The 27262-nt window shown below is 50.2% G+C and overlaps 1 protein-coding gene across 3 annotated transcripts in view; it reads left to right on the top strand.

The window, feature by feature from the left end:
• CPT1A (carnitine palmitoyltransferase 1A) overlaps positions 1-27262 on the top strand; it is a 63429-nt gene that overhangs the window by 19047 nt on the left and 17120 nt on the right. For 2 of the 3 annotated variants that reach the window (XM_027090713.1, XM_027090714.1), the window contains exons 3-14: positions 591-730; positions 5531-5702; positions 7579-7680; positions 8485-8622; positions 9542-9619; positions 10967-11074; positions 12077-12164; positions 12942-13137; positions 15570-15758; positions 16649-16754; positions 21835-21951; positions 24174-24338. In XM_027090713.1, the coding sequence (XP_026946514.1) occupies positions 591-730; positions 5531-5702; positions 7579-7680; positions 8485-8622; positions 9542-9619; positions 10967-11074; positions 12077-12164; positions 12942-13137; positions 15570-15758; positions 16649-16754; positions 21835-21951; positions 24174-24338 (1599 nt within the window). The remainder of the gene's footprint in view (positions 1-590; positions 731-5530; positions 5703-7578; positions 7681-8484; positions 8623-9541; positions 9620-10966; positions 11075-12076; positions 12165-12941; positions 13138-15569; positions 15759-16648; positions 16755-21834; positions 21952-24173; positions 24339-27262) is intronic. The other variant, XM_027090715.1, reaches the window with a different exon arrangement.

Genomic DNA, 27262 nt, shown 5'->3' with positions numbered 1-27262 from the left:
CAGCTGTCAACGTTTTGCCAATTTGGGGTCATGTGTCTTCCTTCCCCCTCCACGGCTCCTTTTTTTTTTGAAGGCAGGCTGGGGGAGCTTTGGCTGAAACATCTTATGGCAAATTCTTGACATGAAGTGAGGTTTCCTGGAAATACCTCGGGTTGAATGGTGTCTGATTCAGGAGCAGCAGGAGGGATGGTTTTGGAGTTGGTGGGGGGGGGCTGTCCAGGCATCCTTGGTGTATCATGTTGGGGAGGGGACATCGTGGTTGGCAAGGTGGCCAGTGTCCTGAGTCAGTCTGGGTGAAGGTCGGGAATCTGTATGTTAAACTAGTGCTTCGGGTGAGTCTAATGTCCTGGGGTCACTCTCTGGGGGAACTGTTTTAGGAAGGGTTTTGGCTCAGAAGTAGAGGAAGGGAAGGAGCTGGACAGAAGTCGGAGCAGCTGGGGGCTGGAGGCTCAGGGGAACGTTTCCAGTAGTGATAGTGTGGCCGCTTAGCTGCCCCTGTGTGCAGACCCCCCACCCCTCCACTGCCTGCCAGCTCACGGGCCCCCACCGCCAGAAGGGACATTGCTCATGCCGTGCGTGTCTGTGTTTAGAATGGCATCATCACCGGCGTATACCCGGCGAGTCCCTCCAGCTGGCTCATCGTGGTTGTGGGCGTGGTATCAACAATGTACACCAGGATCGACCCCTCTTTGGGAATAATTGCAAAAATCAATCGGACCCTTGACAGGACGTAAGTAATCCTTTCAAATCTCCAACCGTCTAGGGAGTTATTGACTTCTTTGTTGCTGACGTTTTCATGTCTTCTCACACGTCATGGCTGTTGTGGATTCAGTTTGAGGCTTTTGCTGTGGTTGTCATGTCGGCTTTCTCCCCATTTCCTGGACTGGTATGAAGGTCCCCTCGGGAGTTTGGGGACCCTTGTGGCCCTTTCTCTGGAGACCAGGGACAAGAAGGGCAGCCTTGGTCCTGGGGTACCCGCCAGGACATGTCAGGGCCCGAGGTGGGAGCCAGCAGTGGCAGTCAACTTAGCCTGGCCAGGGGGACCCTCGAAACGAATTTCTGCCCCAGGAGCCGGTTCTGGACAAGGTCTCTTCCCTGCACTGGGGTCCATCCTGGAGTTCTGGGACCCCGGGAACTGACTGCTGTCGGGGGCTCTGGGGAGACCTCAGCCCCTCAGCTCCCTGTCTGATTGGCTTAGAACACCGGGGGGACCCCAACACTCTGTCCTGGTTGCTGTAGATTTTTCTAGAAGCTTTTTTAATACCATGATATTTGGCCAGGCGGGGCCTTGGGTTGATATTTTTCTTGCAAGGTACGTGGTGCTGGGGTCTCATGCCAGAATGTTGGCCGTGCCCTCGAGGGCATTTCTGGAGCCCCTCTTTCTTCCCTCCGGTCCTGGGGGTGGCCCTGGCTCCCGTGTAGCCTCTCCTGCCGTTTGGCCCCTGCGCTGCAGTGACCTCTCTCCCTGGGGTCTCCGACATGAAAAAGTGAGGAAATGTTCAGAGGTGCAGATTCCTGCCCAGAGTCGCAAAGAGGGGAAGTGGGGAGCTGGAATCCAGACCCAGCTCCGCGTGGTGGGACACCTGTGCTTCCTTCAACGTGCCCTGAGCCTCCCCTCGGAGAACCTTCTTGCCAGGCAAACGCAAAAAACCAGCACCTCTGGGGGCTTCCCTGGTGGCGCAGTGGTTGAGAGTCCGCCTGCCGATGACGCAGGGGACACGGGTTCGTGCCCCGGTCCGGGAAGATCCCACATGCCGCGGAGCGGCTGGGCCCGTGAACCATGGCCGCTGAGCCTGCGTGACAGGCTCTGCAACGGGAGAGGCCACAACAGTGAGAGGGCCGGGTACCGCAAAAAAAAACCCAGCACCTCTGCCTTACTGGTGTTTGAGTGGCCAAATGATGGGACATACACAGGGCTGTTTCCATTACCCCATTTGTGATGGCAGCCGTGGCTCTGGAAGGCACATTTACAATGTTTGTTTTGGCTGTACCAAGCAGCTTGTGGCGGGATCCTAGTTCCCTGACCAGGGATTGAACCCGCGCCCTCGGCAGTGAAAGCGCCAAGTCCTAACCGCTGGGCCGCCCGGGAAGTCCCGTGGAAGACATATTTTTATCTTCTGGTTGGAAAGTACTCGTGCCTCCAGCTCGGCTGTGGCTGTCCCCTGCCAGACCTTTGATCCTATTCCTGTGTTGCTTGTTACCACCGGAGGACGTCGTACGTCTGTTACTAGAGAAATAATAGTCCCCAAGTCCTCGTCCTGTGCTTGGGCTTTGCTTTTCGTGCCACGGGTTTTGGGAGGCAGGTGGGGTCTGTGAGGGATGGGGTGCATCCCAGGTGTGTCTACGGGGTCCCTGGGCCATAGCTACAGGGTCGGGGCTGGGCCTGAGCTAAACAGATGAACTTCTGAGCCTTTTACTAAATCAGTCGGTTGTTTGGATTTGAATATCGTTCTTTCAGAAAAGAACAGGAAAGTAACGCGGCCAAATGTGACATAAAGGAAAGCTCCCAGCTCAGGACTGAATTTGATTCCGATCACTCTAAAGAAATGATTAAGCGGTTTTAAGCGAAAGGTCTGAATCTTCTTACATTGCTTTGAGCGGGTGCCCCTCGCTCCTGAAAGCTGCCCCACATTCATGGTGTCCAGGGAGACGCGAGAGTCACCGCGAGTCCAGCTGAGCCCCTCGGAGCCTCCGGCCACCTCGGGATCGCTGGCTCCTGCCTTTATAAGCGTCCTCAGGGCCCAGGATACAAAGCCCTGTCATTGCAGTGGAAGCACGCCTGTGCTGGACGCCTTCCCGAGTCCTTGCTCTGCCTGGGGGCCGGGAAGCCAGGCAGGGACCCTGTCGCTCTCACCTCCCTGCCCCAGCCTCTCTCTTCCCCTCCTTTATTTCCGGGGAGCCGCAGGCCTGCGCCCCCTGCAGACAGTTCACCTCCGATTTCCTGTCTGCTTGTGTTTAACACAATTTTTTAATTTACTTTTGAATGGGGGCTGTCTCTTTGCACTGGATTATATTTAGAAGTGTTGCCTATTTAAAGCCCTTTCTAATCTGGGTCTTTATAAGATTTGTTTCTTTGTCCCTCTAAACCAATTGCGGTAAACTGGGCCATCCCTGGCCCAAATTTAGAAAGACCAGGTGAAGGGGCCAGCGTCTTCCAGGTTCAAGGGCTGTTCTGCAAAGTCTTCCTGGAGAGGGTTCCCAAAGTCCTGAGGTTGCAGCTTCCCTGAATGCAGGTGTACGTCGTGCTCTGTGTAAGCCCATCCCTTGCAGCCTCGGAAGGGGCATGCCCTTTAACAGAAAGCTATTAAAGCTGATGCTTGCTGTCAAAGTGCCTGTGTGCATATATATAAAAAATGCTGGGGGACTTCCCTGGTGGTACAGTGGGTAAGAATCCACCTGGCAATGCAGGGGACACGGGTTCAAGCCCTGGTCCGGGAAGATCCCACATGCTGCGGAGCAACTAAGCCCGTGCGCCACAACTGCTGAAGCCCATGTGCCTAGAGCCCACGCTCCGCAACAAAGAGTAGCCCCTGCTCGCCACAACTAGAGAACGCCTGCATGTAGCAACAAAGACCCAACACAGCCGAAAAATAATTTAAAAAAAAAGAAAAAAATATTTTAAAAAATGCTGAACACATCATTTGTTAATGTAAAAATACTACTTGATTTTTGTGAATCAAGTGGGTGTGTCTTTTCCAAGTTTAGTGACATAGGACTTAGAAATCTAAAGCATAGATTGTCTGAAAGACAGGTTCTTAAATCCAAATTTGCTTGTAGATCAGACCATCAGAAAAGAAGGTAGAGGTTTAAAGTAGAGACTACAGTTAAACTTGAATGCAAGAATTGACAGGTTATAGAAAGAGACGTTTTGAAGCAGACGTTTTGCCAGTATTTTACTTTTCGTTTCTATGTTACTGAAGTAAGAGAAGATGTTTAATTGGTGGTTTCCAAATATTGGCGAAACCTTTAGGTTAAGGATATAATTGACGTAAAACATTGTATTAGTTTTTAGGTGTATACCATAATGATTTGATATATGTATATGTTGCAAAATAATTACCAAAGTTTTGTTAACATCGTCACCAAATGTAGTTACAAATTGAAAATTTTTTAGATTTCATGTATAACTGAGATTGTACAGTATGTGTCTTTCTTTTTTCAACATTTTTTTAAGAATTGAAGTACAGTTAATGTATGATATTGTGTTAGTTTCTGGTGTACAGCAAAGTGATTCAGGAATATATACATATATATGTTATAGTTTTCTATGTCTGTGAGTCTGTTTCTGTTTCGTTAAAAAGCTCATTGGTGTCATATTTTAGATTCCACGTTTAAGTGATATCATATGGTATTTGTCTTTCTCTGTCTGACTTATTTCACTTGGTATAATGCCCTCAAGGTCCATCCATGTTGTCACAATGGCAGGATTTTCTGCTTTTCTTCCTAGCTAAATAATATTCCATTGTATTGATACATACCTACCACCTCTTCTTTATCCATTCGTTTGTCCATGGCCACTTAGGTTTCCATATCTTGGCTGTTGTAAATAGTGCTGTCGTGAACATGGGGTGATTTCATTTTCTTCAGATAAAAGCCCAGAAGTGAAATTGTGGGATCATATGGTAGTTCTATTTTTAATTTTTTTTTGAGGAACCTTCTACTGTTTTCCACAGTGGCTGCATCAATTTACACTCCCACCAACAGTGCGTAAGGGTTCCCCTTTCTCCGCAACCTCGCCAGCATTTGTTATTTAAATTATTTTTATTTTGAAAATATATTGTGGGTTCCAAAACAACTAAAACTACAGCCCACAAAGGTGAATGAGTAGCTGCATTTCTTCTCATTTTTGAAGTCCCATCTTTACCAGATAATATATTACTCTCCTTAGCAAACGAAAACATTTTCTTCGTCAGTTTTCGATTTAAATGATCATTTTACGTCATCAGTGTCTACGTGTATTCACGGTAAGTGTTCCTACCCAGATCGAAAACAAGCTCTTTTGATGTAAATGGTTGAAGTAATAGTTGTGCCAGTTGATCTGCGTTTCTTATGCATCCTGGTGAAATCCCAAGGTGTGTTTAAGGAAAAAGCGTCATGAGTAGCAGGAAGGGAAGGTGCAGGATTGCTGCCGGCTCCCAGCCCAGGAGAAAGCAGGTCAGTCTGGGGCTGAGCTCTCATCGTGGACGGGCCACCGTCTCCCCCGTAATCTCCGTCCTCATTCCTGAGCCTGGAGGAGGTCGTCCACGCTCCCCAGTTGTGCAGATTAGCCTTGGTGTGTTTCGAGGGCCAGCAAAGCAGATGCGGCTGGTTCATCTCAAATCCAGGAGAAAGATGGCCGAGTCTTCTGAGAGTTGACCTAACACGGGTTGTCGTCTCCCTGATCAGGCCTGACTCCGATTGGGGTCTGTGGCCTCAGCTGTGTCCGCAGGAGACCACCCACCTTGTAGCACGCGGCGCCTCTCGGCGCCGTTGCCCGTGGCCTCCTTTCCACACGGACGAACCTGTGGCTTGTCTGGTCTTGTCTCGGCAGTGGCTACATGTCCAGCCAGACGAAGAAGGTGGTCAGCGGCGTCCTCTTCGGCACGGGCCTGTGGGTGGCCCTCATCTTCACCATGCGCTACTCTCTGAAGGTGCTGCTGTCCTACCACGGCTGGATGTTCGCCCAGCACGGCAAGATAAGCCGCGCCACCAAAGTCTGGATGGTAATGATGCGAACTCGCCCCAGGGCACAGCTGGGGTGGGCGTTTCTAACCCGCTCTCTCGAGGTATGCCTGACACCTGCGAAGCCGCAGCTCTGTCACAGCCTGATGTGTTCGGAGATAAGTGTGCACTCGTGACGCCTTCATCACTGCCAAGGCCACAGATTTATCCACTCTCCAGAAGTTTCCTCGGGCCCCGCTTAGGCCTCTTGCCTTTGGCCGTAAGAGCATTTAACATGAGATCTGCCCTCTTAGCAAATTCGGAAGAGTCCAGCACAGGAGTGTTGGTTCCAGGCCCGATGCCTTAGGGTAGGTCTCCAGGACGTACTTATTTCTTGGAACCGAAACCTTGTCCCTTTTAACCATCCCGCAGCCCCGTGTCCCCAGCCCCCGGCAGCCCCCATCCCTCCTTGCTGCTTCCATGGTTCCACGGACCTGTGAGACCACGCAGGATGTGTCCTTCTGTGCCTGGCCCATCCGTCAGCTCCACATCTGGTGTGGGAGGCTTTTCCTTCTGAAAGGAAGGTCCTCGCTGGGCCTTTTCCCCGGGGTGACTTTTTTTTTTTTAATTAATTTTTGTTGGGGTATAGTTGATCTACAATGTTGTGTTAGTTTCAGGTGTACAGCACAGTGAGTCAGTTATACATATACACAGGTCCATTATACATATATCCATTCTTTTGTAGACTCTTTCCCGTATAGGTCATCACAGAGTGTTGACTAGAGTTCCCTGTGCTCTACAGTCCCCTTGGTGACTTGAGCGTTGCCCTGTACATGCCAGAGAGCTCTGATTCAGCGTGCCTCCTTGTTTGGGCCAGACGCTCTTTTTCTCTAACGGTCTTAGTGCGTTCTGAACATCTGGTATTAATGTCTGCTGGGTTTCTCATCCATGTCACTCATCAAATAAAAGTACCATCCGGCCGCCTCTTTGTAGCTTTTCTAACCTTAGCCGACCAGTTGACCGGGACTCGCTGACTCACCCTTAGCTTCTAGTACCTTCCATCAGCTCACCTCAGCCCTTAGACCGCCTGTCACTTACCGGCCACGTGCGTGGAGGTTTGTCCCGTGATGGGTTCATCGGTGGCTGAATGCTGTCCCCTGGGGCTCCTCGTGAAAGGAGCAGGCACCCTCGTGCCCAAGCCCACCGTACGCCCTGGGCTTCACTCTTTCCCGAACCGACTTCCTGCTGTTGCTTGGATGTAAGATTTCTGATTTCCAGAGAAGTAGAATTCAGCTCCCAGGAGAGATTCTGAGATGGTTTCCATGCTTTACAGAGCAAGGTAAACGACCTTCCCCAGGGTGGCCTTCATGGCTGGTGTCCAGGTGAGTCCCACCTGCTCTTCGACATCAAGAATCACCCCCCTGTCCACACACACACTGTGAGCCCTAGAAGTTCCTTTGAAGTCTGGTCTGCATGAGATGACCAGTCATCACAGCAAGTTTAGATCATTCCAGACTAGAGCAGGCAAGTATGTGCCGCCACCAGGCTTGATACTGACCGAAGGGGCTGCACTTGGCTCCAGGCCCCGGGAGCCAATCCCGAAACCGAGGGCCTTGCAGAAGTAGGTGGGTGGAACTTACCCGCCGTGCAGAAGTGCAGTCAGACCCAGTGTCAGGGTGCCCGGGGGACAGCACCGCCTGGACAGGGCAGGACGTCTCAGGCATCTGTCAGACCTAGGGTTTTGTTCACCCTGGGTCTTATTTGGGGTTACTTGTTTGCTGAGGCCTGCAAGTGTAGGGGCAGAAAATGGACTAGAGGAAATGAACCAGCACAGAAAATCAGTCCGCGGTCGGCAAGTTGTATATCCTGGAGAACTGGTTTCGGATCTCTGACAGAGCTCGTCTTTGAGAATGTACCTTTTTTTTTTTTTTTTTAAAGGGTATGGTCAAGATCTTTTCAGGCCGCAAACCTATGTTGTACAGCTTCCAGACATCTCTGCCACGCCTGCCAGTCCCAGCCGTCCAAGATACCGTCAACAGGGTAGGTGCGGCTTCACGCGTCCCCAGAACGCCCGCTCTGAAACGTTAAGGTCTGTGACTCGATGGGACTTCCCTGGCGGCCCAGTGGTTAGGCCTCTGTGCTCCCAATGCAGGGGGCACGGGCTGGATCCCTGGTTGGGGAACTAAAATCCCGCGTGCCCCACGGCATAGCTGGGAAAAAAAAAAAAATCTCATGGCAAACCCAGGGCCTAGCAGCAGTTTTGTGTCCTGTAAGTTTGCTTATGCACGTGGTAGATGCGGTTGTGTGCTGTGAACTGCTACCTGCCTGCTCTTACCTGCAAGGGCCAGAGCAGATCGACATGGGGACCCCGAAAATTCTGAACTGGAGGCCTGGCCTTGACCTGGTGGCGTGACCTTCTCCGTCCCTATCATTCTGGCTCCTTTCCCGTCCTGGTGTCCTGAACACACCAGCCTTTGGTCCTACCCTTGGCTCTCAGGGCCTCCCCACCCATCTCATTGGCACCTGTGAAGGTGCTTAGGTGAGAATAGAGCTCTTATTAAGGACCAGATGACGGAGAAAAAAATACACATTGAAAGTTCCTTGTCGATCAAACCTCGATCTTGTCAGTCTAGAATCCACTTTGATGATTTTTGTGGTGATTCAAGATCTGGGAGCTTGTATGCCAGTAAAGGACAAAAGAGTTTACTTGTTGAGTTATCACTGACCTGAAACATCCTTTAGTATTGGAGTTAGCTACCTTGTGTGAAGACCTGCCTTTGTCTAAGGCACGAGGAAGGAAACCATCTGTTTTAACTAGGCTTATGTTTTTTCCATCAACCCCAGTACCTGGAATCTGTGAAGCCTCTTATGAAGGAAGGAGACTTTACACGGATGACAGCTCTGGCACAAGATTTTGCTGTCAATCTCGGGCCGAGATTGCAGTGGTATTTGAAGCTAAAGTCCTGGTGGGCTACCAATTATGTGAGTATACATACACGCTATTTTTCTTGGTGGAATTTTCTGTAGGAGCATATAATCTGTTCCATGAGCCAGCTAGCTTCCCTGCGCATGGCGGGCGGGAGGAGACGTTGGCTGATGAAATGAGGCCGGGGTGGGGGGGGGGGGGGGATGAGGTTTTGAGGAATGGCTAGCTTGGAGGAGAAGGTGTGACCCAGACACACCCGGTGGGTGGGGCTGCAAGTGGGCGGTGGCTGGAGAAAACCCGCCAGAGGCCACGGTGGGTGGGGCAGGTCGCCTTCAAGTTTGATCCTGCGCTGGTTACATGGGCGTGTTGAGTTTGTAAACATTTTCACACGTACGCTTAGATTCTTAGATGCGCACTGTTCTGTATGTGTATGTACTTTACAAAGTGAGGGAATCGTGATCCTTGGGTCCTGGAGGTTGTGGATGTGGTTGGGACGAGGTTGCTGGCCTTCTAGGGGACATCGGGAGGACAGCACACATGGACCCTGTGTGGCTCTGAAAGGGAACCGAGCACGGCTGAGTCAGTGGCTGCCTTGGGGAGTCTTGGCGGCAGAAGGCGAGAAGCAGTCTGTGGGGTGGTTTGGGGTGTTGTTGATGGTCAAGAAATGTTAGCAGTCCGACATTTATCCCTTCTTTTCCGTTTGGTCTTTTTTTTTTTTTTTAAACCCTGTATAAAATGAAGGTGATCTACCTTCTAGCTATGTCTTGACTCAAATAAAACCGCTTTCCAGTTCCTTCCCACTGTTCTGCATTCCATCTAGTTAGGGCTGTCTTGGCCCCCAAGAGAGGGAGAAATGATGTCAAACATACATGACAAAGCACGAAATGCACCCTCCCCGAGCCCCCCACACCCCGCCTCCGCCCTGGGCAGCCTGGTTAAGCCTGTCGGTTGGTCTCTCCTGTGTGCACCTGACAGGTGAGTGACTGGTGGGAGGAGTACATCTACCTCCGAGGACGAGGGCCACTGATGGTGAACAGCAATTACTACGCGATGGTGAGTCCCGAGCGGTGTCTGATGGAGACGATGCACCAGGGTGGCCTCTTCCCGGCCCTGTGGGCTGCCTGGGGACGCTGTGGGTTTCCCCGTGCTCCTCTGGCCCTGCCGTCCCCGTCCGAGGCCTCACGCCCCTAGCAGGGAGCCCAGGACCTGCTTTGCACACTGGAGAGCCCCGTGGATGTCCTTTTGGAATTGCCAGGTAGCTCAAGGCACCCACCAATCTGCTGCAGAGAAATTCGGATCGCACAGGTCCTCTCGTGGCGACTGGCTTTCCTCGTGGCAGCGAACCTCTCCCTCTTTTCCTTCCCTCTGTTTTCCTGATGGAGCCTGCGTGGCGGTGAACGATCACATCCCTGCCCACCCCGAAAAGCTCAGGGTCTGTGGGGCGGCTGAGAGTTTGTCCACACGCTGAGCTTTGTTCTTCTGGGCCCTGGGACGCCAGGGGTGCTGCGCTGAGTGTCGTTTTCACATCTCCTCGGTCTTTCTTGCCTTTTGAGACATAGGTGGTCTGCAGAGCACACCCTGTTATTTTGTTAGAAGCACCTCATTGGGGTCTAATAAGTGGCCTTAAATAACTGGTGAATCTGTCTTTCCCTTTCTTTCTGCTCTTTGCTTCCTTTGAGTTTTTCCACCTTCTTCTGTCTGTTTGCTTTTTCTGTTTTTCTCCTTTAAAATTTCTACTGTTTAAAAAAAATTTTTTTTCCATTGGAAACAATCGCAAACTTAGAGAAAAATTGTTGGTGTGGCCCAGAAGACCACTGTTTGAGAGTGAGCTGTCCACCTGGTGCCCTTTCGTTCCTGAAGACTTTGGTGTCTACTTCCCACGTAATCAGGGGCAGCCCTGCACATAGGCTCTCTCAAAATACAGTTGAGACAAGCATCCCTTGGACTTGAAAAATGTAGACACTTAGAAATGTGTCCCCAGGTTTAGAAAGTTGCAAGCACTGCTCTATATAAAAGGTTGTTTTAACCTTTGGTTCCTTCTCATTCAGAAAACTTCCTAATTATCTCATTGCTCCTTTTAATTTCTGCTTTCCTTTTGATGCATTCTATGAGGATAATTGGGGTGAAGCGCTGTTATCTTTTTTTTTTTTTAGGCTTGAGTTATATTTATTTACAATTCACTTTTAAAATATACTGTTACCTTTCCTAGCCCAAGAATTATCTGGGGGCTTGAAACGTGAACACAATAAAACTGAAAAAGTGTAGAAAATGAAAATGATTTCTTTTCCAGCAGAGCAGATGTCATTAACACATGTATAGAAATATTTTAACTGTGTGTTGAAGTTCACTTGTCTTTTCCTATGCACATTCTCCCTGCTGTCGTGTGTTTTCTTGTATCAGGATTTGCTGTACATCACGCCGACTCACATTCAGGCAGCGAGAGCAGGCAACGGTATCCATGCCATCCTGCTTTACAGACGCAAACTGGACCGGGAGGAAATCAAACCGGTATGGAAACAAACTGCTTTCTAAAAAATTCTTTTCGAGCAGCTTTATCAAGGTGTAACTGACGTACTGCACACGTTTGAAGCGTCCGCTTTGCTAAGTTCTGATACACTGATGTGTATCTCTGTACTCGTGAAACCATCGCCATAGTTGAGTTAGGGAACCGCCCCCAAGAGTTCGCTGGCGTCCCTTTCCACCGCCCCCCACCGTCGCCCTGACCTGCTTTCTGTCACTCTAGGTTAGCTTTGCATCTTCTAAAACTGGTGAATGGAATTTGACAACATGCATTTTTTTTTTTTTTTTTTTTGGTCTAGCCTCTTTCACTCAGCATAATTACTTTGAGATTTAATTCTCCTCTGTATCCTAAATGGATATATGTTTGATGTATTTTAGTTCTGCAGTCTGTCCTACGAAGAAACCCTCACTTGCTTGTGAAGGAAATAATATAGCTGTCTAGCTACTCACGAGAAGGCATTTTTTCCTTCTTTTTCCTTTTTTAAAATTTTTATTAGAGTATAGTCGTTGTGTTAGTTTCAGGTGTACAGCAAATTGAGTCAGTTATGCATATACGTATATCCACTCTTTTTTAGCTTCTTTTCCCATGTAGGCCATTACAGTGTTGAGTAGAGTTCCCTGTGCTATACAGCAGGTCCTTATTAGTTATCTATTTATGTATAGTAGTGTGTATATGTCAATCCCAATCTCCCAATTTATCCCTCCCCCCCGCCGGCATTTTTTTTTTCTTAAATACCCCTTTGGTTTAAGTGTCAGTTTATAAATGACCCATTAGGGTGTGTTATTTGGGAATAAGAAGCAGGATGTTGTACGTTGGCCTGGTTCTGCAGACTCCAGGGCAGCACGGTGTCCCAGGGAGCCACCATTCTTTATAGTGTTTGGAAAAGATGAAGTCCAGCCACGCTATGTGCACAGAAAAGAAATCCAGCCTTTAAATGTGTGGACTGGGTCTGCTCCTCGGATTTTGTTTGAAACATGCTTCTATTACAGATTTTTCTTTTGGGATCTACAGTTCCGCTCTGCTCCGCCCAGTGGGAGCGAATGTTTAATACTTCTCGGATCCCAGGAGAGGAAACAGGTGCGTGACCTGCTCGGGGTTCCTTTGGGAATCAGAACGTTCCATCCTTATGCTCAGGAGTTGTTGGAGGAGACCACACTGATGAGCGCTGACCTTCTAAGATTTCAGAGATTTCAGGCTCGTCAACCTTCCTTCTGTTGAATTTCCTTTGTCTTTCTGAGGCCTGGACAGTTGACCGATTTTCAGACCTCAGTTTCTCTTTGGTTGAAGGCTGTCTTATGGTGGAGTTTTTTCTAGGTTGGGTTAGGAATATTCCTGTTTCTTCATCTGGATCTTTCAGGGGCGTTTTGCTCTGGCCCCCACGCAGGGCTTATGGTGGAAAGCGCCCTGGATCGTGCTCAGGGAAACCAGATTTGTGGTTCAGCAGCTCACTTCCGGCAGCCTGACCTGGGACACATGACCCCCCTCCTTTCCCACTGCCCAGCATAGGGGGGCCACATCTGTCCCAGCCGGGATACCCTCAAGAATGTAAGGGAGAGACAGTGGCGCCCCCCGGGTCCATCCCAGGCCCGCCAGGGCTCAGGCTTAGCGAGGGTTGCGTCCTTCGCTCCAGGGGACACGTCCGGTGAGCGGCCGAGCAGAGCTTAGCACTCAGGCCTGTCTGATCCCAAAGCTCTCGATCCGGGTGCTCTCCCAAGTCCTCTGCGGACCTTCGGGAAATGGACGCGTGAGCTGAGCGGAGCGATGTGGGCAGAAGAATTGGTGCTGTCACGGGTGGTTTCCTCCCCTCCCCTAACCGGGTGCCTCCGGATTCTGTCTCCCCCACCCCCTCCCCAGACACCCTCCAGCACCTCAGGGACAGCAGGCACATCGTCGTGTTCCACAAAGGCCGCTACTTCAAGGTCTGGCTCTACCACGACGGCCGGCTGTTGAAGCCCCGCGAGATCGAGCAGCAGATGCAGAGGATCCTGGATGACCCGTCGGAGCCCCAGGCTGGCGAGGCGAAGCTGGCGGCCCTCACGGCGGGAGACAGGTGTGCAGCCCCTCTGTGATGCCGTTGTGTCTGGGGGCCATCGGGGGCGGGTGCCCCGAGTGCTGTCCTCACCCAGGGTCCCATCTGGCGGGGAGGTGTGTCCACTACTGCGGTGCTTGGCTTGGCTCTGTCCCCTGGGAGCGGGCTCTGCCCCCACCCTCAGGTCCCCTTGGGCATCTCTGTGGGACAGGCAGGCGTGCATGTGCACGGGTCCCAGGGCACGTGACACGAGGAAGGAGGTAGGCGTCTTCCCCGGGCTGCGGCATATTTAATCTAGAAACAGACGTGTTTAACCAGGGCCTCTGTGTTAGGGTTAACTTCCTGCCTCGTCTGAAGCTCGAGGACCTGGCTTGTGCAGCCTCGGCTCTGATACCTTTGGGGCTGGATAAGTCTGTTTTAGGTGGCGGAGGGGAGCCCTGTCCTGTGCACCGTAGGGCGCTAAGCAGCATCCTTGGCCTCTCCCACCGGATGCCAGTAGCGACCCCCAGCGTGGCAAGCAGATCTGTCTTCAGGCTTTGCCAGGGCCGCTGGGGGCAGTGTGGTCCCTGGCTGAGGACCCCTGAGGTCAGCAGTGTGGCCACCGTTAGGGCAGCACCGGGAATACGGCAGTGAGTGACCGACCTGTGGAGAAGAGGAAGATGCCCGGGTGAGGGCACACAGAGGCCGGCAGTGAGCCATGGGGACCGACAGGCCGCAGAGGCGTCCGGGGAGCAGATGCTGGGAGCCGTGGAGTGGGCCGGGGCGCCGGAACTCCGGGTGGGATGGGTCCCATGTGCCCAGCTGTACTTGGGCTTGATTCTGTGATGGGCTGCTGTTAAAGGGGCCGTGTTAGGCTGGCGCGACCTGAGCAGACTTGGGCGATCGTTCTGGTCCAGGGGCTCCTGGAAGCAAGATCCTTGCCGCTTGAGGACCAGAAACAGGCAGTGTGAGTAGGAAGGGAGGCTCAGTCCGAGAAGCTGGAGTGGTTGGCCATCTCTGGGGGGCAGAGACTCAGCTGGAACAGAGGAGCCGTGTGTCCTGGGGAATGAGCCCTGGGTCCCCAGTGCTGATTGAGTGTCATTGGGGCACCCAGTTGGGCAGAAGTGGGGCGGGGCGGGATGCAGGCTCAGTGAGCTCCACCCTGATGCCCCCCCCATGGGGGCATCGCCCATTTCATCTGCCTGAGCGCTGACGCTGTCCCCAGGCACTGAGGAGAGCGGTTGAGGCTGAGCCTGTGATGGGACCCGTTGTGTTTATGGCCGTTTTGGCCCCATGGGCGGCCTCAGCTGAGCACTCGGTGCACGGGGAGAAGAGGGTGGGAGACAGAGGCCAAGTGGCCCTGACGTGGAAGGGTGGGCGGGGGCCTGAGTGGGGGGGCCCAGGAGCCATTCGGGGAAGCCACGGCTGGGGTGGCTCTCAAGAAGCGGGCGTCCCGTTAGCTCTGTGTACCCCACGTAGGGCGGGACGGAAAAGGATCCCTGAATTCCGCTCCCGGGGCGCCCCTTATCACAGGGGTGTCGTGCGGTGTTTGTAGCATGGACGCGTGCACCTGGGGCAGGCTGGCCTGGGTAGGAACCCAACCTGCCACGAAGGAGCTGTGACTTCACCTCTGTGCCTCAGTTTTTTCATCTGAAAAATGGGACAGTGGTGTCGGGGCCCGTGAGCTCGTCCCAGCACCAGGGAAGTGCTCTTGGCCCTCACTGTGGCTTCCGTGGGGTGGTTCCGTGGAGGGGGGCTGGGCGCGGGGCTGGGAAGGATGTGAGGGGGGCCCTGCCTGCCTGTGGGTCCGCTGCCCTGGACGGCGAAGCTTGGGGCCCGTCTGGATTCTTGTCCTTCACTCGGCATTTATGGACGAGGTTCCATGCCTGCGACCGCCCTGGAGCAGGTACAAGGAGAAGGCGAGGCCCCTGCCCGCAAGCAAAGCAGCCCAGCCGGCAGGCAGGTGGGGGCCTGCAGATGCAGGAAGTCGCAAACGTGTAGTTTTCCTTAAACCCTTACAACACGGGAAACTGAAAACCGTTGTCGTTTCAAACATCCCACCTAAAGAGATGTCACCAAACTGCTGCAGGTTTTTTTATATGTTTCTTTTTCATTTACTTCTTTTCATTTTTGGCTGCGATGGGTCTTCGTTGCTGCGCAAGGACTTTCTCTAGTTGCGGCGAGCGGGGGCTGCTCTTTGTTGCGGTGCGCGGGCTCTAGGCGCGCGGGCTTCTGTAGTTGTGGCACGTGGGCTTCAGTAGTTGCGGCTCATGGGCTCAGTAGTTGTGGCATATGGGCCCTAGAGCGCAGGCTCAGTAGTTGTGGCGCACGGGCTTAGTTGCTCCGCGGCATGTGGGATCTTCCCGGACCAGGGCTCAAACCCGTGTCCCCTGTGCTGGCAGGTGGATTCTTAACCACTGCGCCACCAGGGAAGTCCCTGCTGCAGGTTTAATTGTATTTAATCCTCGCTACAGAGTCCCCTGGGCCAGGTGTCGCCAGGCCTATTTTGGACATGGGAAGAACAAGCAGTCTCTGGATGCAGTGGAAAAAGCCGCGTTCTTCGTGACATTGGACGAAACAGAACAAGGGTATAGGGAGGAAGACCCGGTTACGTCGATGGATAGTTACGCCAAGTCTCTGCTGCACGGCAGGTGTTTCGACAGGTATCATGCTTACCTTCTGAAACACAGTGGTTTGCCTGTGGACTTGGAAGAAATGTTACACGTGGCTGACACCCAGCCGCAAGCATGTATCTACGCTCTTAAGGAATAAGGCTAGCGTGAAAATATGACTGGTAACTCTCTTCTTTCCACCAAAACTGTTACACACACACAGCTTAAGCAGCAGCTTTGAGGTCCTTCCCCTCTCTGTGCACGACACCTCCACTTGGAGTTGCTCGTGAGGAGTGGCTGTGGGTCACCTGGAACCAGGTGGGGGAAGGTGGTACCCGGGGTCTGACCTGGATGTCGGCTCTGGCTTTGCTCACCGAGCGTGTGATTGTGGTGAGGCTCTTCCACCTCCTGGAGGCTCCTTTGCCTTGTCTGTAAAGTGAGGTCCTGCCTGCCCATCAGGTTGGGAGTGAGGATTGGCTGGGGTGGGGGAGGGGTGCGGCAGGCACAGTTGGTCTTCCGTATCCGCAGGTTCAGCTAACTACAGACCGTGGACCGTTGTTTAAGAGCCTCGGTTGTGGAGCCTGCGGATACGAAGGGCCAACTGTGTGGGGCTGGAGCATCCTCAGGTTTTTGGTATCGGCAGCAGGTCCTATGACCAACCCCCCGGCAGATACCGAGGGACGACTTTGCAGCCTCCTACTTCTCCGCAGTTGCCTTGTGCATCCTTTTTTGTTACAATGATAACGCCCTGTTCTCCTGCTGTCCGGTACCTGAATGCATATCTCAGCGTCTTATCTGCTTTTATTGTCACCTGCAGAGACCCGTTCACCCCTGCGGGTGCCAAGTCAGCGAGCCCATCCAGAGGAAAACAAATACATCGTTTGGGTTTATTTTTGTCTTTGTAAACATGTAAGTCACATAAACATTTTTGTTTCGTGTAGGTGGTTTGATAAATCGATCACATTTGTCATCTTCAAAAACGGCAAAATGGGCATAAACGCAGAGCACTCCTGGGCCGACGCCCCCATCATCGGTCACCTTTGGGAGGTGAGTGTCTGCAGGTTTAACCTGAGTGTGGAAATTGCTGTTGGAATTTCTGAATTTTTAACTTCATAGTATCTGTCTGGTCATCATAAGTGTTTTCAGCGGGTGTCGGCACCGAATGTAAAGTTAAAACAGTAACGGAAGTCATTCCTGTCTTCATTCCCTACGGCTGAGGTTCCTTAAATGGAAACATTTAATGTCATGTCGTGATGAAGCTAAAATAGTGAGATGGCCTCAGCTCCAACGCAGTGACATCAGGGTGGAACTGAAGCTCAGTTATTTTGAAATAAACCACCCCTTCTTTGCTGTGTTTTCTAGAGTTTCCTATCTGCCGAGCGTTAGGCCAAATAAAGGCAAGGGTATTAAAAATCTTGGTTTATAAAAATGCAGCGTGCCTTTTACAACTTCACTTAATTCTTAGAATTACCAAGTTCTAAGAAAACCCACCAAATCCTTGTCATCGTGTCCCTCCACCTAATATTTTATTTTTATTCTTTTGGCTGTGCCGTGCGGCATGTGGGATCTTAGTTCCCTGACCAGGGATCGAACCCGTGCCCCCTGCAGTGGAAGCGTGGAGTCTTAACCACTGGACCACGAGGGAAGTCCCCCACCTAACATTTTAAAATACAGTGCGGGGCTTCCCTGGTGGCGCGGTGGTTGGGAGTCCGCCTGCCGATGCAGGGGGACACGGGTTCGTGCCCCGGTCTGGGAGGATCCCGCATGCCGCGGGGCGGCTGGGCCCGTGAGCCATGGCCGCTGAGCCTGCGCGTCCGAAGCCTGTGCTCTGCAGCAGGAGAGGCCACAACAGTGAGAGGCCCGCGTACCGCAAAAAAAAATAAAATAAAATAAAATACAGTGCATATTGGCCCTGCCACTTTTAAACTGTTTTAAAATTCATTTGTGTCTGAGCTGTTTGACCTGTGTCATGTTTGGCGTGAAAAGCTGAGTGAAGGTTTTGTTTTCTGAATTCGCCTGTCAGGTTCTTTTGTAAGGAAATTGCTAAATTCTAGGCCTGTCAACAGTGGACTTGACAGAGAAAGACAAGTACTATACGATATCATTTATATGTGGAATCTAAAAAATAATACACATGAATCTATATACAAAACAGAAACAGAGAATTCCCTGGCGGTCCAGTGGTTAGGACTCTGTACTCTCACTGCTGAGGGCCCGGGTTCAGTTCCTGGTCAGGGAACCCGAACAAACTTTTTGGCCAATCCAATAGATAAACAACAAGGATTTACTGTATAACACAGAGAACTACATTCAATATCTTGAAATAACCTATAATCTGAAAATATATACATAAGAGGGAATCATTTTGCTGTACACCTGAAACTGACATAATATTGGAAATCAACTATACTTCAATTAAAAAAAAAAAAAACAAGGGACTTCCCTGGTGGTCCAGTGGCTAAGACTCCATGCTCCCAATGCAGGGGGCCCAGATTCGATCCCTGGTCGGGGAACTAGATACCGCATGCTGCAACTAAAGATCCCGCATGCCACAACTAAGACCCACGCAGCCTAAATAAATAAACATTAAAATAAATTGGGTGTCTTTAAAAATAAATAAATAAATACAACAACAACAAAAAACAGTGGACTCGACTCAAATTGTGTATCATCCCCTTTGACCAGACTTGAGGTGACTTTGTTGAACAGATAAGCCCCTTTGAGAGTCACAGTGAACACAGTATTTCTGCAATCTTTATGTTGCCGCCGCCCTAATAAATGGAGTGGAACACAGTGACTCACTGTCACTGCCCATGTGGGAGACACACGCCCGTGACCGTGACCGCAGGCCGATCGCCTCACTGTCCCGCCCAGGGCGTAGAGCCCGGGTCTTGTCTCTGAAATCAGATCGTGTAGTGCACTTGTGATGACATCCACAGGGGAGCTCCTGCTGGGTCTTTCCCACTTTACTTGACTGTCTTCCTGTGGTTAGGGTCTCAGCAAAACCTAACCTGCCGTTCCTTCAGCCAGGGGAGGTTTTCTATGTGGGAAAACCTTTAAAAAGAGGAAAAAAATGCTCCAGTCTAAGACAACAGCAGCGTGGTCCTAAGACATTTATCCATGATAAGAACAACCGGGTATCCGTAAGGCTCATCACCACCCTGGTCTTTGCTTCTGCCGACAAAGGCTTAGAGACCCTTTCAGCTGCAAATCAAGCAAAGATCAGCCCCCCTTCGGCACCACTGGACACCACAACAAGACCGTTTAAGTCTGTTGGCACAGGATAATGATCTAGGTCTGTTACACCCTGTTCCAAGGACTCTCCCAGTAATAAGTGCATAAGAGCTGTTTCTTGGTAAACGGGAAAAGACTCTGAATCCTAGGCAGTCTGGACTACGTAGGGTACATTTACCAAACAGAGAAATCTACTGGATGCTGACAAGGCCAGGCTTATTTTTTCAGTACTCTGGATAAGATAAGGTAAAGGGATTTAGTCGCAGACCAGGGTGACCAGTTGGAAGTGGCAATGTTTAACTGTTAACTGCCCAGTAGACAGAATGGCCTGTGACTCCAGGGGTCAGACAGGAGCCCAGTTGCTCCCCGCACGGATGGGAACTGACCCACTGTCTTGTCGTGGAGGCCCACGCCAGAGCCAGTTAAGGGGCCATTACAAGGACGCCACCCATGCCAGCTAAAAACAAATCTGGTCCAGGCTGAATCCTGTTGGCTGTCGGTGTGTTCCTGATGTGTAATTGTGTTGGACTCTTTAGGGGCTCTGACACAGTGCAGACACAGATAGGCTGGGCTCCCTCACCTGCCCAGCTCTGCAGGATGCCGGCCGCACATGCATGTGGCCCCGCTCCACGCTCCCTCATCCTGGAACCCCCCTGCCCCCCTCACCATTTGACAGTATCACCATCTGACCTTGGGTTGTTTTTTTAAATTTTTAAAAAATATTGTAAATTTTATTATTTATTTTGGCTGCGCCGGGTCTTAGTTGCAGCACGTGGGAACTTCCTTGCAGCATATGGACTTCTTAGTTGCGGCATGCATGCGGGATCTAGTTCCCCCACCAGGGGTCAAACCGGGGCCCCCTGCATTGGGAGCACCCACTGGACCACCAGGGAAGTCCCTTGAGTTGTTTTTTGTTTGTTTGTTTTGCTTCCCCCACTGGAATGTAAGCTCCCCCAGTGCAGAGATTCCTTTTTTAAAATATTTTTGTTTCTGTTTTATTGGATGTAATTCCCGTACCATGAAATTCACCCTCTTAAAGCAAACAGTTCAGTGGCTTTTGTACATTACGAGGTGGTTGTCTATCCATTGCCACTAATTCCAGGACGTTTTTATCACCCCTCTGAGGAAACTCCCCACCCTCAGCCTCTTGCCGCAGCCCTGGGTAACCACTAAGCTCCTTTCTGTCTCTGTCAGTTTGACTGTTCTGGCCATTTCATAGAAACGGAAACACACAGTACGCAGCCTTGTGTGTCTGGCTAATGTTTTCAAGGTTCATCTACATGGTACTGTTAACGGTATTTCATTCCTTTTTATGGCTGAATAGTGTTCCTTCGTATGATTAGACCCCATGTTGTTAATTCATCACTCAGTGGACATCTGGATTCGTTCCACTTTTTTTTTTTTTGCGGTACACAGGCCTCTCACTGTTGTGGCCTCTCCCGCTGCGGAGCATAGGCTCCGGACGCGCAGGCTCAGCGGCCATGGCTCACGGGCCCAGCCGCTCCGCGGCATGTGGGATCTTCCCGGACCGGGGCACGAACCCGTGTCCCCTGCATCGGCAGGCAGGCTCTCAGTCACTGTGCCACCAGGGAAGCCCTTTTTGACTACTATAAATAATGCTTCTGTGAACATTAGCATACAAGTTTTATGTGAACATATGTTTTCTTTTTCTTTTCTTTCCTTTTTTTTTTTTTTTTTTTGCCGCACTGCGTGGCTTGTGGGATCTTAGTTCCCTGGCCAGGGATTGAACCCAGGCCCTCAGCAGTGAGAGCGCAGAGTCCTAACCACTGGACTGCCAGGGAATTCCCTATTTTCATTTCTTTTGAGTACATACCTAGGAGCCAAATTGCTAGGTCATGGCCACCTTTAACCTTTTGTAGAAGGGCAGACATTCTGGTCTGTTTTGTTCACTGTCCTGTCACGGGTGCTCAGAAGCATTGCTGACCCATAGTAGGTGCTCTGTAGATACCGTTGAATAAGCTGACTTAGGTTTACCTGCCAGTGAACAGGAAACATCCACACCTGGGCCCACATCCTGGCTCCCTGAGGAGTGTGAACTGGGACAGACTCTTCACCCCTCTTGAGGCTGCTTTCTCATTTATACAAGCAGGAATGATAGTACTTTACAGGCTAGTGTAAATATCCAGTGGGGTAGCACCCGGAGGGCACTAGCGCACAGCCTGGGACCTCGAAGCAGGCTCTGAGCTGCTTTCTGTGCGTCAGACGCTCTGCTCACATCCTGGCTGTGCTCTTTACCTGTCCAAACGCTGTTGAACCTCTCCAGGTCCATTTTTCTTGCCCCTGAAATGGAGGTAAGAATATCTCATTAGGTGGCTGTGCAGAGGATGTCAGATGCACAGCAGACTGTAAGCAAGTAGTTATGGTTAAGTCTTTTTTTTTAAAATAAATTTATTTATTTATGTATTTTTTAAATTTTTGGCTGGCATTGGGTCTTCATTGCTGCGCGCAAGCTTTTCTCTAGTTGTGGCGAGAGTGGGGGCTACTCTTCATTGCGGTGCACAGGCTTCTCATTGTGGTGGGTTCTCTTGTTGCGGAGCACAGTCTCTAGGAGTGCAGGCTTCAGTGGTTGTGGCACATGGGCTCAGTAGTTGTGGTGTGTGGGCTCTAGAGCGCAGGCTCAGTAGTGGTGCATGGGCTTAGTTGCTCCATGGTGTGTGGGATCTTCCCGGACCAGGGCTCGAACCCGTGTCCCCTGCATTGGCAGGCGGATTCTTAACCACTGCGCCACCAGGGAAGCCCTATGGTTAAGTCTTGATGTTATCTCTAGAAAGAACGCGGGTTTGTCTACTTTGGGAGGTCAGATAACTTTTGTGTAACGCTATTAGCTGTGATGAGCTCTGACTTCACAGATGTATCTTTTTATTTTCGACAGTACGTACTGGCCACGGACAGCTTCCAGCTGGGTTATGCAGAGGATGGACACTGTAAAGGGGACATCAACTCAAACATCCCATACCCCACCCGGCTACAGTGGGACATCCCGCAGGAAGTAAGTCCCAGTGATCAGGCACTTGTTAATTATCTTGGGTGGGAAACGAGTTTAAACTGTAACAGTCGACTTTTCCAGCTGTCCTTCCTAAGTGTTCACGAGGTCAGTTGAAGACCCCCGAGATGGAAATCTGTCTGCCTGGGGGTTTCTTACTGGGACCTCGGAGTTGCTACAGCTCCAGTTGCCTGGGAAGCCCCAGTAAATATTTCTTCTTTCATTTAAAGCATTTGGCTAAGATTGTCAGTGAAAATTCCAGCTCAAACTTAGCTAGACATCACAATGAAAAAGTGAAAACCAAAATCACTTGCTTTGGAGTTGGAATACTCTAAATCACTAATTTGTCATTTTTGTTCCTCTAAGTGTTCTCCAATGCAGTTCGCTCAGTGGAAGCCATTTCCGGAAGGAATTTAAGGGTTGGAAATACCAAATCCTAGCTTACCCAAGCCAAGCAGGAATTCCTGGGGCCTGTGAAGTGTTTTTCTTTTTTTTTCTTTTTTTGGCCGTGCCGTGCGGCATGCGGGATCTTGATTCCCCAACCAGGGATTGAACCCACACCCCCTGCAGTGGGAGCACGGAGTCTTAACCACCAGACTGCCAGGGAAGCCCCAAGAAGTCATTTTTTTTTTTTTTTTTTTTTTTTGTGGTACGCGGGCCTCTCACTGTTGTGGCCTCTCCCGTTGCGGAGCACAGGCTCCGGACGCGCAGGCTCAGCGGCCATGGCTCACGGGCCCAGCCGCTCCGTGCCATGTGGGATCTTCCCGGACCGGGGCACGAACCCGTGTCCCCTGCATTGGCAGGCGGACTCTCAACCACTGCACCACCAGGGAAGCCCCCAAGAAGTCATTTTGATGTGGAAAATATTGCATCTAGTCCTGCAGTCTTGCCCATCTGCACTTTTTTGTCCAGTCTGCCTTCCTGGGGCTGATGTGTGTTCCTCAGAGAGATGTAACCTCTGCTGAAGTGTGTGGTTGAGGGTCCTTTTAGCTAACCAAGTCACTTACCGTTTATTAAAAAAAATTTTTTTTGATGGACTTTATTATTTAAAGCAGTTTCAGGTTCACAGCAAAGTTGAGTGGAAGGTTCAGAGAGTCCCCACGCTCTCGCTGCCCTCAAACATCACAACCTCCCCTGCGACCAAAGTCCCCTGCCACTTGGTGCGTCTGTAACAGTCGAAGAAGCTGCACTGACAAGTCAGTATCACTAGAGTCCGTAGTTCACGTCAAGGCTCACTATTTTTTTTCCCTCTGTCCGTGCCATGTGGCTTGCAGGATCTCAGTTCCTTGACCAGGGATTGAACCCAGGCCCTGGCAGTGAGAGCCCAGAATCCTAGCCACTAGGCCACCAGGAAACTCCCCAGGGTTCACTTTTGGTGTTGTGCATCTGTGGTGTGGACAAAGGTGTACTGACATCATAGTATCATACAGAGCAGTGTCACTGCCCTAAAAAACCTTTCCTCTGCCTATTCATCCCTCTCTCCTGCCTCACTCCCAGCAACCAGTGGTCTTTTCACTGTCTCCATCATTTTGCCTTTCCCCGAATTTCATAACTGGAATCGTACAGTGTGTACCCCTTTCAGATCGGCTTCTTTCACTTAGTGGTAGTCATTTAAGATTCCTCCATGTGACTTCACGGTTGAGGGCTCATTCCCATTGTACGACTCGACCACAGTCCCTTTCCTTTTTACTTTATTTTTCTAATTTTTTGGCCTCTCCGCATGGCGTGCAGGATCTTTTTTTTTTATATTTATTTATTTGGCTGCGCTGGGTCTTAGTTGCGGCACATGGGATCTTTGTTGAGGCATGCAGGATCTTAGTTCCCCAGCATGGCTCGAACCCATGCCGCCTGCAGTGAAAGCGCGGAGTCTTAACCACTGGACCACCAGGGAAGTCCCAGTCCATTTCCTTTTTAAAACTAGTTCCTCAATGGCCAGCATATAACAAGAGTGGATCTCACGAAACAGAACCTGTGACACTTTGAAATGCCCTTTGGGGTCCCGCTGGGAACCAGGAGTTCCTCCTGCTTGGGCCACCCCACTGCTCTTCAAGGGCAGGGGGGGTTGCCATGTTGCTAACTCACTGCAGCTCTTAAGTTAGAAAGGTTGGGGAAAACCGAGAAGAAAATGTGATGTGTGTATTTCCAAGCGGCAAGTCTGTCAGCTGTGCTGGCTATGTGTCAGTATTTTCCCTCCCATTAAGTGAAAGCTTTTCTCCTTTTTTCCCTAGTGTCAGGAAGTCATAGAGACTTCCCTGAGCAGCGCGAACCTCCTGGCCAGCGACGTGGATTTCTGTTCTTTTCTGTTCAGTGCTTTCGGTAAAGGGCTGATCAAGAAATGCAGAACCAGCCCGGACGCCTTCGTGCAGCTGTCCCTCCAGCTGGCTCATTACAAGGTGAGGAGACCCCAAGCTGGGGTTTTCATCCTGAGGGCTGCTGGGGTTTTCATCCTGAGGGCTGCTGGGGTTTTCATCCTGAGGGCTGCTGGGGTTTTCATCCTGAGGGCTTCTGGGGTCCCTAAGTGCAGGTCCAAGGCCGTTTGCCCAGCAGATAGGGAGGACCCATCATGGGAGCAGGTCGTGCCTGTCATGGTGTGGGGGCTCCTCCCACAGACAGATGGGACAAGCGTCCAGCAGAAGCGCCTGGAGCAGTGGCGGTTTCCTGTATTGCGCAGGAGTAGAGGGAGAGTGTGGGGGATGGTAGCCAAGTGAGATCTCATTGCTCCACAAAGTGGGAAATAAACCTTTAAGCTCCCAGTCCTAGGGTTTGGTAAAGCAGAACTACTTAGGGCAAATGACTGGGTGTCTCTGACCTTTGACACCCTCTTTCATAAAAGTGGATATGCCAGGCCCTGGGAGGTGCTCTGGGATAGATGGGGTCCCTGTAGGATCAGAAGCTCGTGGTGTTTCCACTGCCTCTCTGGGCCTCTGGGCACATTCTGGCTTGCACGTGACGGTCCCATCAGAGACATAGCCCAGGCCCCAGGAGGACCTTAGTGGGATTTTTTTCTGTTGGAGGGAGCGTTCCACCCTGAGAGGGCACCCCTAGTTTCCAGGGCTGGCAGAAATCCTAGTGGCATTGGCTCAAGATATGCCCTGGTTTTCTGTTGTTGTTGTTTGTTTGTTTTTAATGTTTTTTGTTTTCATTTTTGTTTTTTCTTTGGCCATGCCAAGCAGCAGGCAGGATCTTAGTTCCCTGACCAGGGATCGAACCCATTTTGTTTTTTCTTTAAGAATTTTTTTTGATGGGGAACATTTTTAAAGTCCTTATTGAACTTGTTACAATATACTGCTTTTGTTTTATGTATTGGTTTTTTGGCCACGAGGCATGTGGGATCTTAGCTCCCTGACCAGGGAACGAACCTGTACACCCTGCATTGCAAGGCAAAGTCCTAACCACTGGACCGCCAGGGAAGTCCCAAGATGTGCCCTGTTTTTAACAGAGAACTTTCGTTTTAAAGCTTGAGTGCTGTGCCCAGATGCAGTGCAGCATCCCTGGATACCGGTTCTGCCCTTGTGAGTTTTGCTTTGTGCCAGGCACTGGTCTCAGCGCTCTCACAGTCCCCTCACTAGGGAGGAGCTATTGTTCGCCCATTTTACAGGTGAGAAAACAGAGGTTCAGAGAGATGAGGTGACCTGCCAAGGTGACACTGGAGTCGGATGGATCCAGGGGGTGGCCTGTAGGTTCAATTCCTCTATAACTCAGGTCAGGAAGATAAACAGATGCAGAAGGCACAAGAGGCAATGTTAGTATCAGGTAAACGACAACTGATGGGCCACAGTTGTACCTAAAATTAACTGTAATACAGTTCTTAATAAAGATGGTCATGATCGAGTCCCTCCCATCAGGGAAACTTGCACAAGCCTCTTAGATAGCCTCATCCACCAGAAGGCAGACAGCAGAAGCAAGAAGAACTATAGTCCTGCAGCCTGTGGAACAAAAACCACATTCACAGAAAGACAGACAAGATGAAAAGGCAGAGGGCTATGTACCAGATGAAGGAACAAGATAACACCCCAGAAAAACAACTAAATGAAGTGGAGATAGGCAACCTTCCAGAAGAAGAATTCAGAATAATGATAGCGAAGATGATCCAGGACCTCGGAAAAAGAATGGAGGCAAAGATCGAGGAGATGCAAGAAATGTTTAACAAAGACCTAGAAGAATTAAAGAACAAACAAACAGAGACGAACAATACAATAACTGAAATGAAAAATACACTAGAAGGAATCAATAGCAGAAACTGAGGCAGAAGAACGGATAAGTGACCTGGAAGACAGAATGGTGGAATTCACTGCTGTGGAACAGAATAAAGAAAAAAAATGAAAAGACATGAAGACAGTCTAAGAGACCTCTGGGACAACATTAAATGCACCAACATTCGAATTATAGGGGTCCCAGAAGGAAAAGAGAGAGAGAAAGGACCCAAGAAAATATTGGAAGAGATTATAGTCGAAAACTCCCCTAACATGAGAAAGGAAATAGCCACCCAAGTCCAGGAAGCGCAGAGAGTCCCATACAGGATAAACCCAAGGAGAAACATGCCAAGACACATAGTAATCAAACTGGCAAAAATTAAACACAAAGAAAAATTATTGAAAGCAGCAAGGGAAAAACGACAAATAACATACAAGGGAACTCCCATAAGTTAACAGCTGATTTCTCAGCAGAAACTCTACAAGTCAGAAGGGAGTGGCAAGACATATTGAAAGTGATGAAAGGGAAGAACCTACAACCAAGATTACTCTACCCAGCAAGGCTCTTATTCATATTCGATGGAGAAATCAAAAGCTTTACAGACAAGCAAAAGCTAAGAGAATTCAGCACCGCCAAACCAGCTCTACAACAAACGCTAAAGGAACTTCTCTAAGTGGGAAACACAAGAGAAGAAAAGAACGTACAAAAACAAACCCAGAACAATTAAGAAAATGGTAACAGGAACATACATATTGATAATTACCTTAAACGTGAATGGATTAAATGTTCCAACCAAAAGACACAGGCTCACTGAATGGATACAAAAACAAGACCCATATATGTGCTGTCTACAAGAAGATCCACTTCAGACCCAGGGACACATACGGACTGAGAGTGAGGGGATGGAAAAAGATATTCCATGAAAATGGAAATCAAAAGAAAGCTGGAGTAGCAATACTCATATCAGACAAAACAGACTTTAAAATAAAAAATGTTACAAGAGAAGGAAGGACACTACATAATGATCAAGGGATCAATCCAAGAAGATATAACAATTGTAAATATATATGCACCCAACATAGGAGCACCTGAATACATAAGGCAACTGTTAACAGCTCTAAAA

This window comes from Aethalodelphis obliquidens, unplaced genomic scaffold (genome assembly GCF_003676395.1).
Source record: "Aethalodelphis obliquidens isolate GAN/ISIS:26980383/991018 unplaced genomic scaffold, ASM367639v1 scaffold69, whole genome shotgun sequence".
Lineage (NCBI taxonomy): Eukaryota > Metazoa > Chordata > Mammalia > Artiodactyla > Delphinidae > Aethalodelphis > Aethalodelphis obliquidens.
This window is presented reverse-complemented; position numbering and strand designations above follow the sequence as displayed.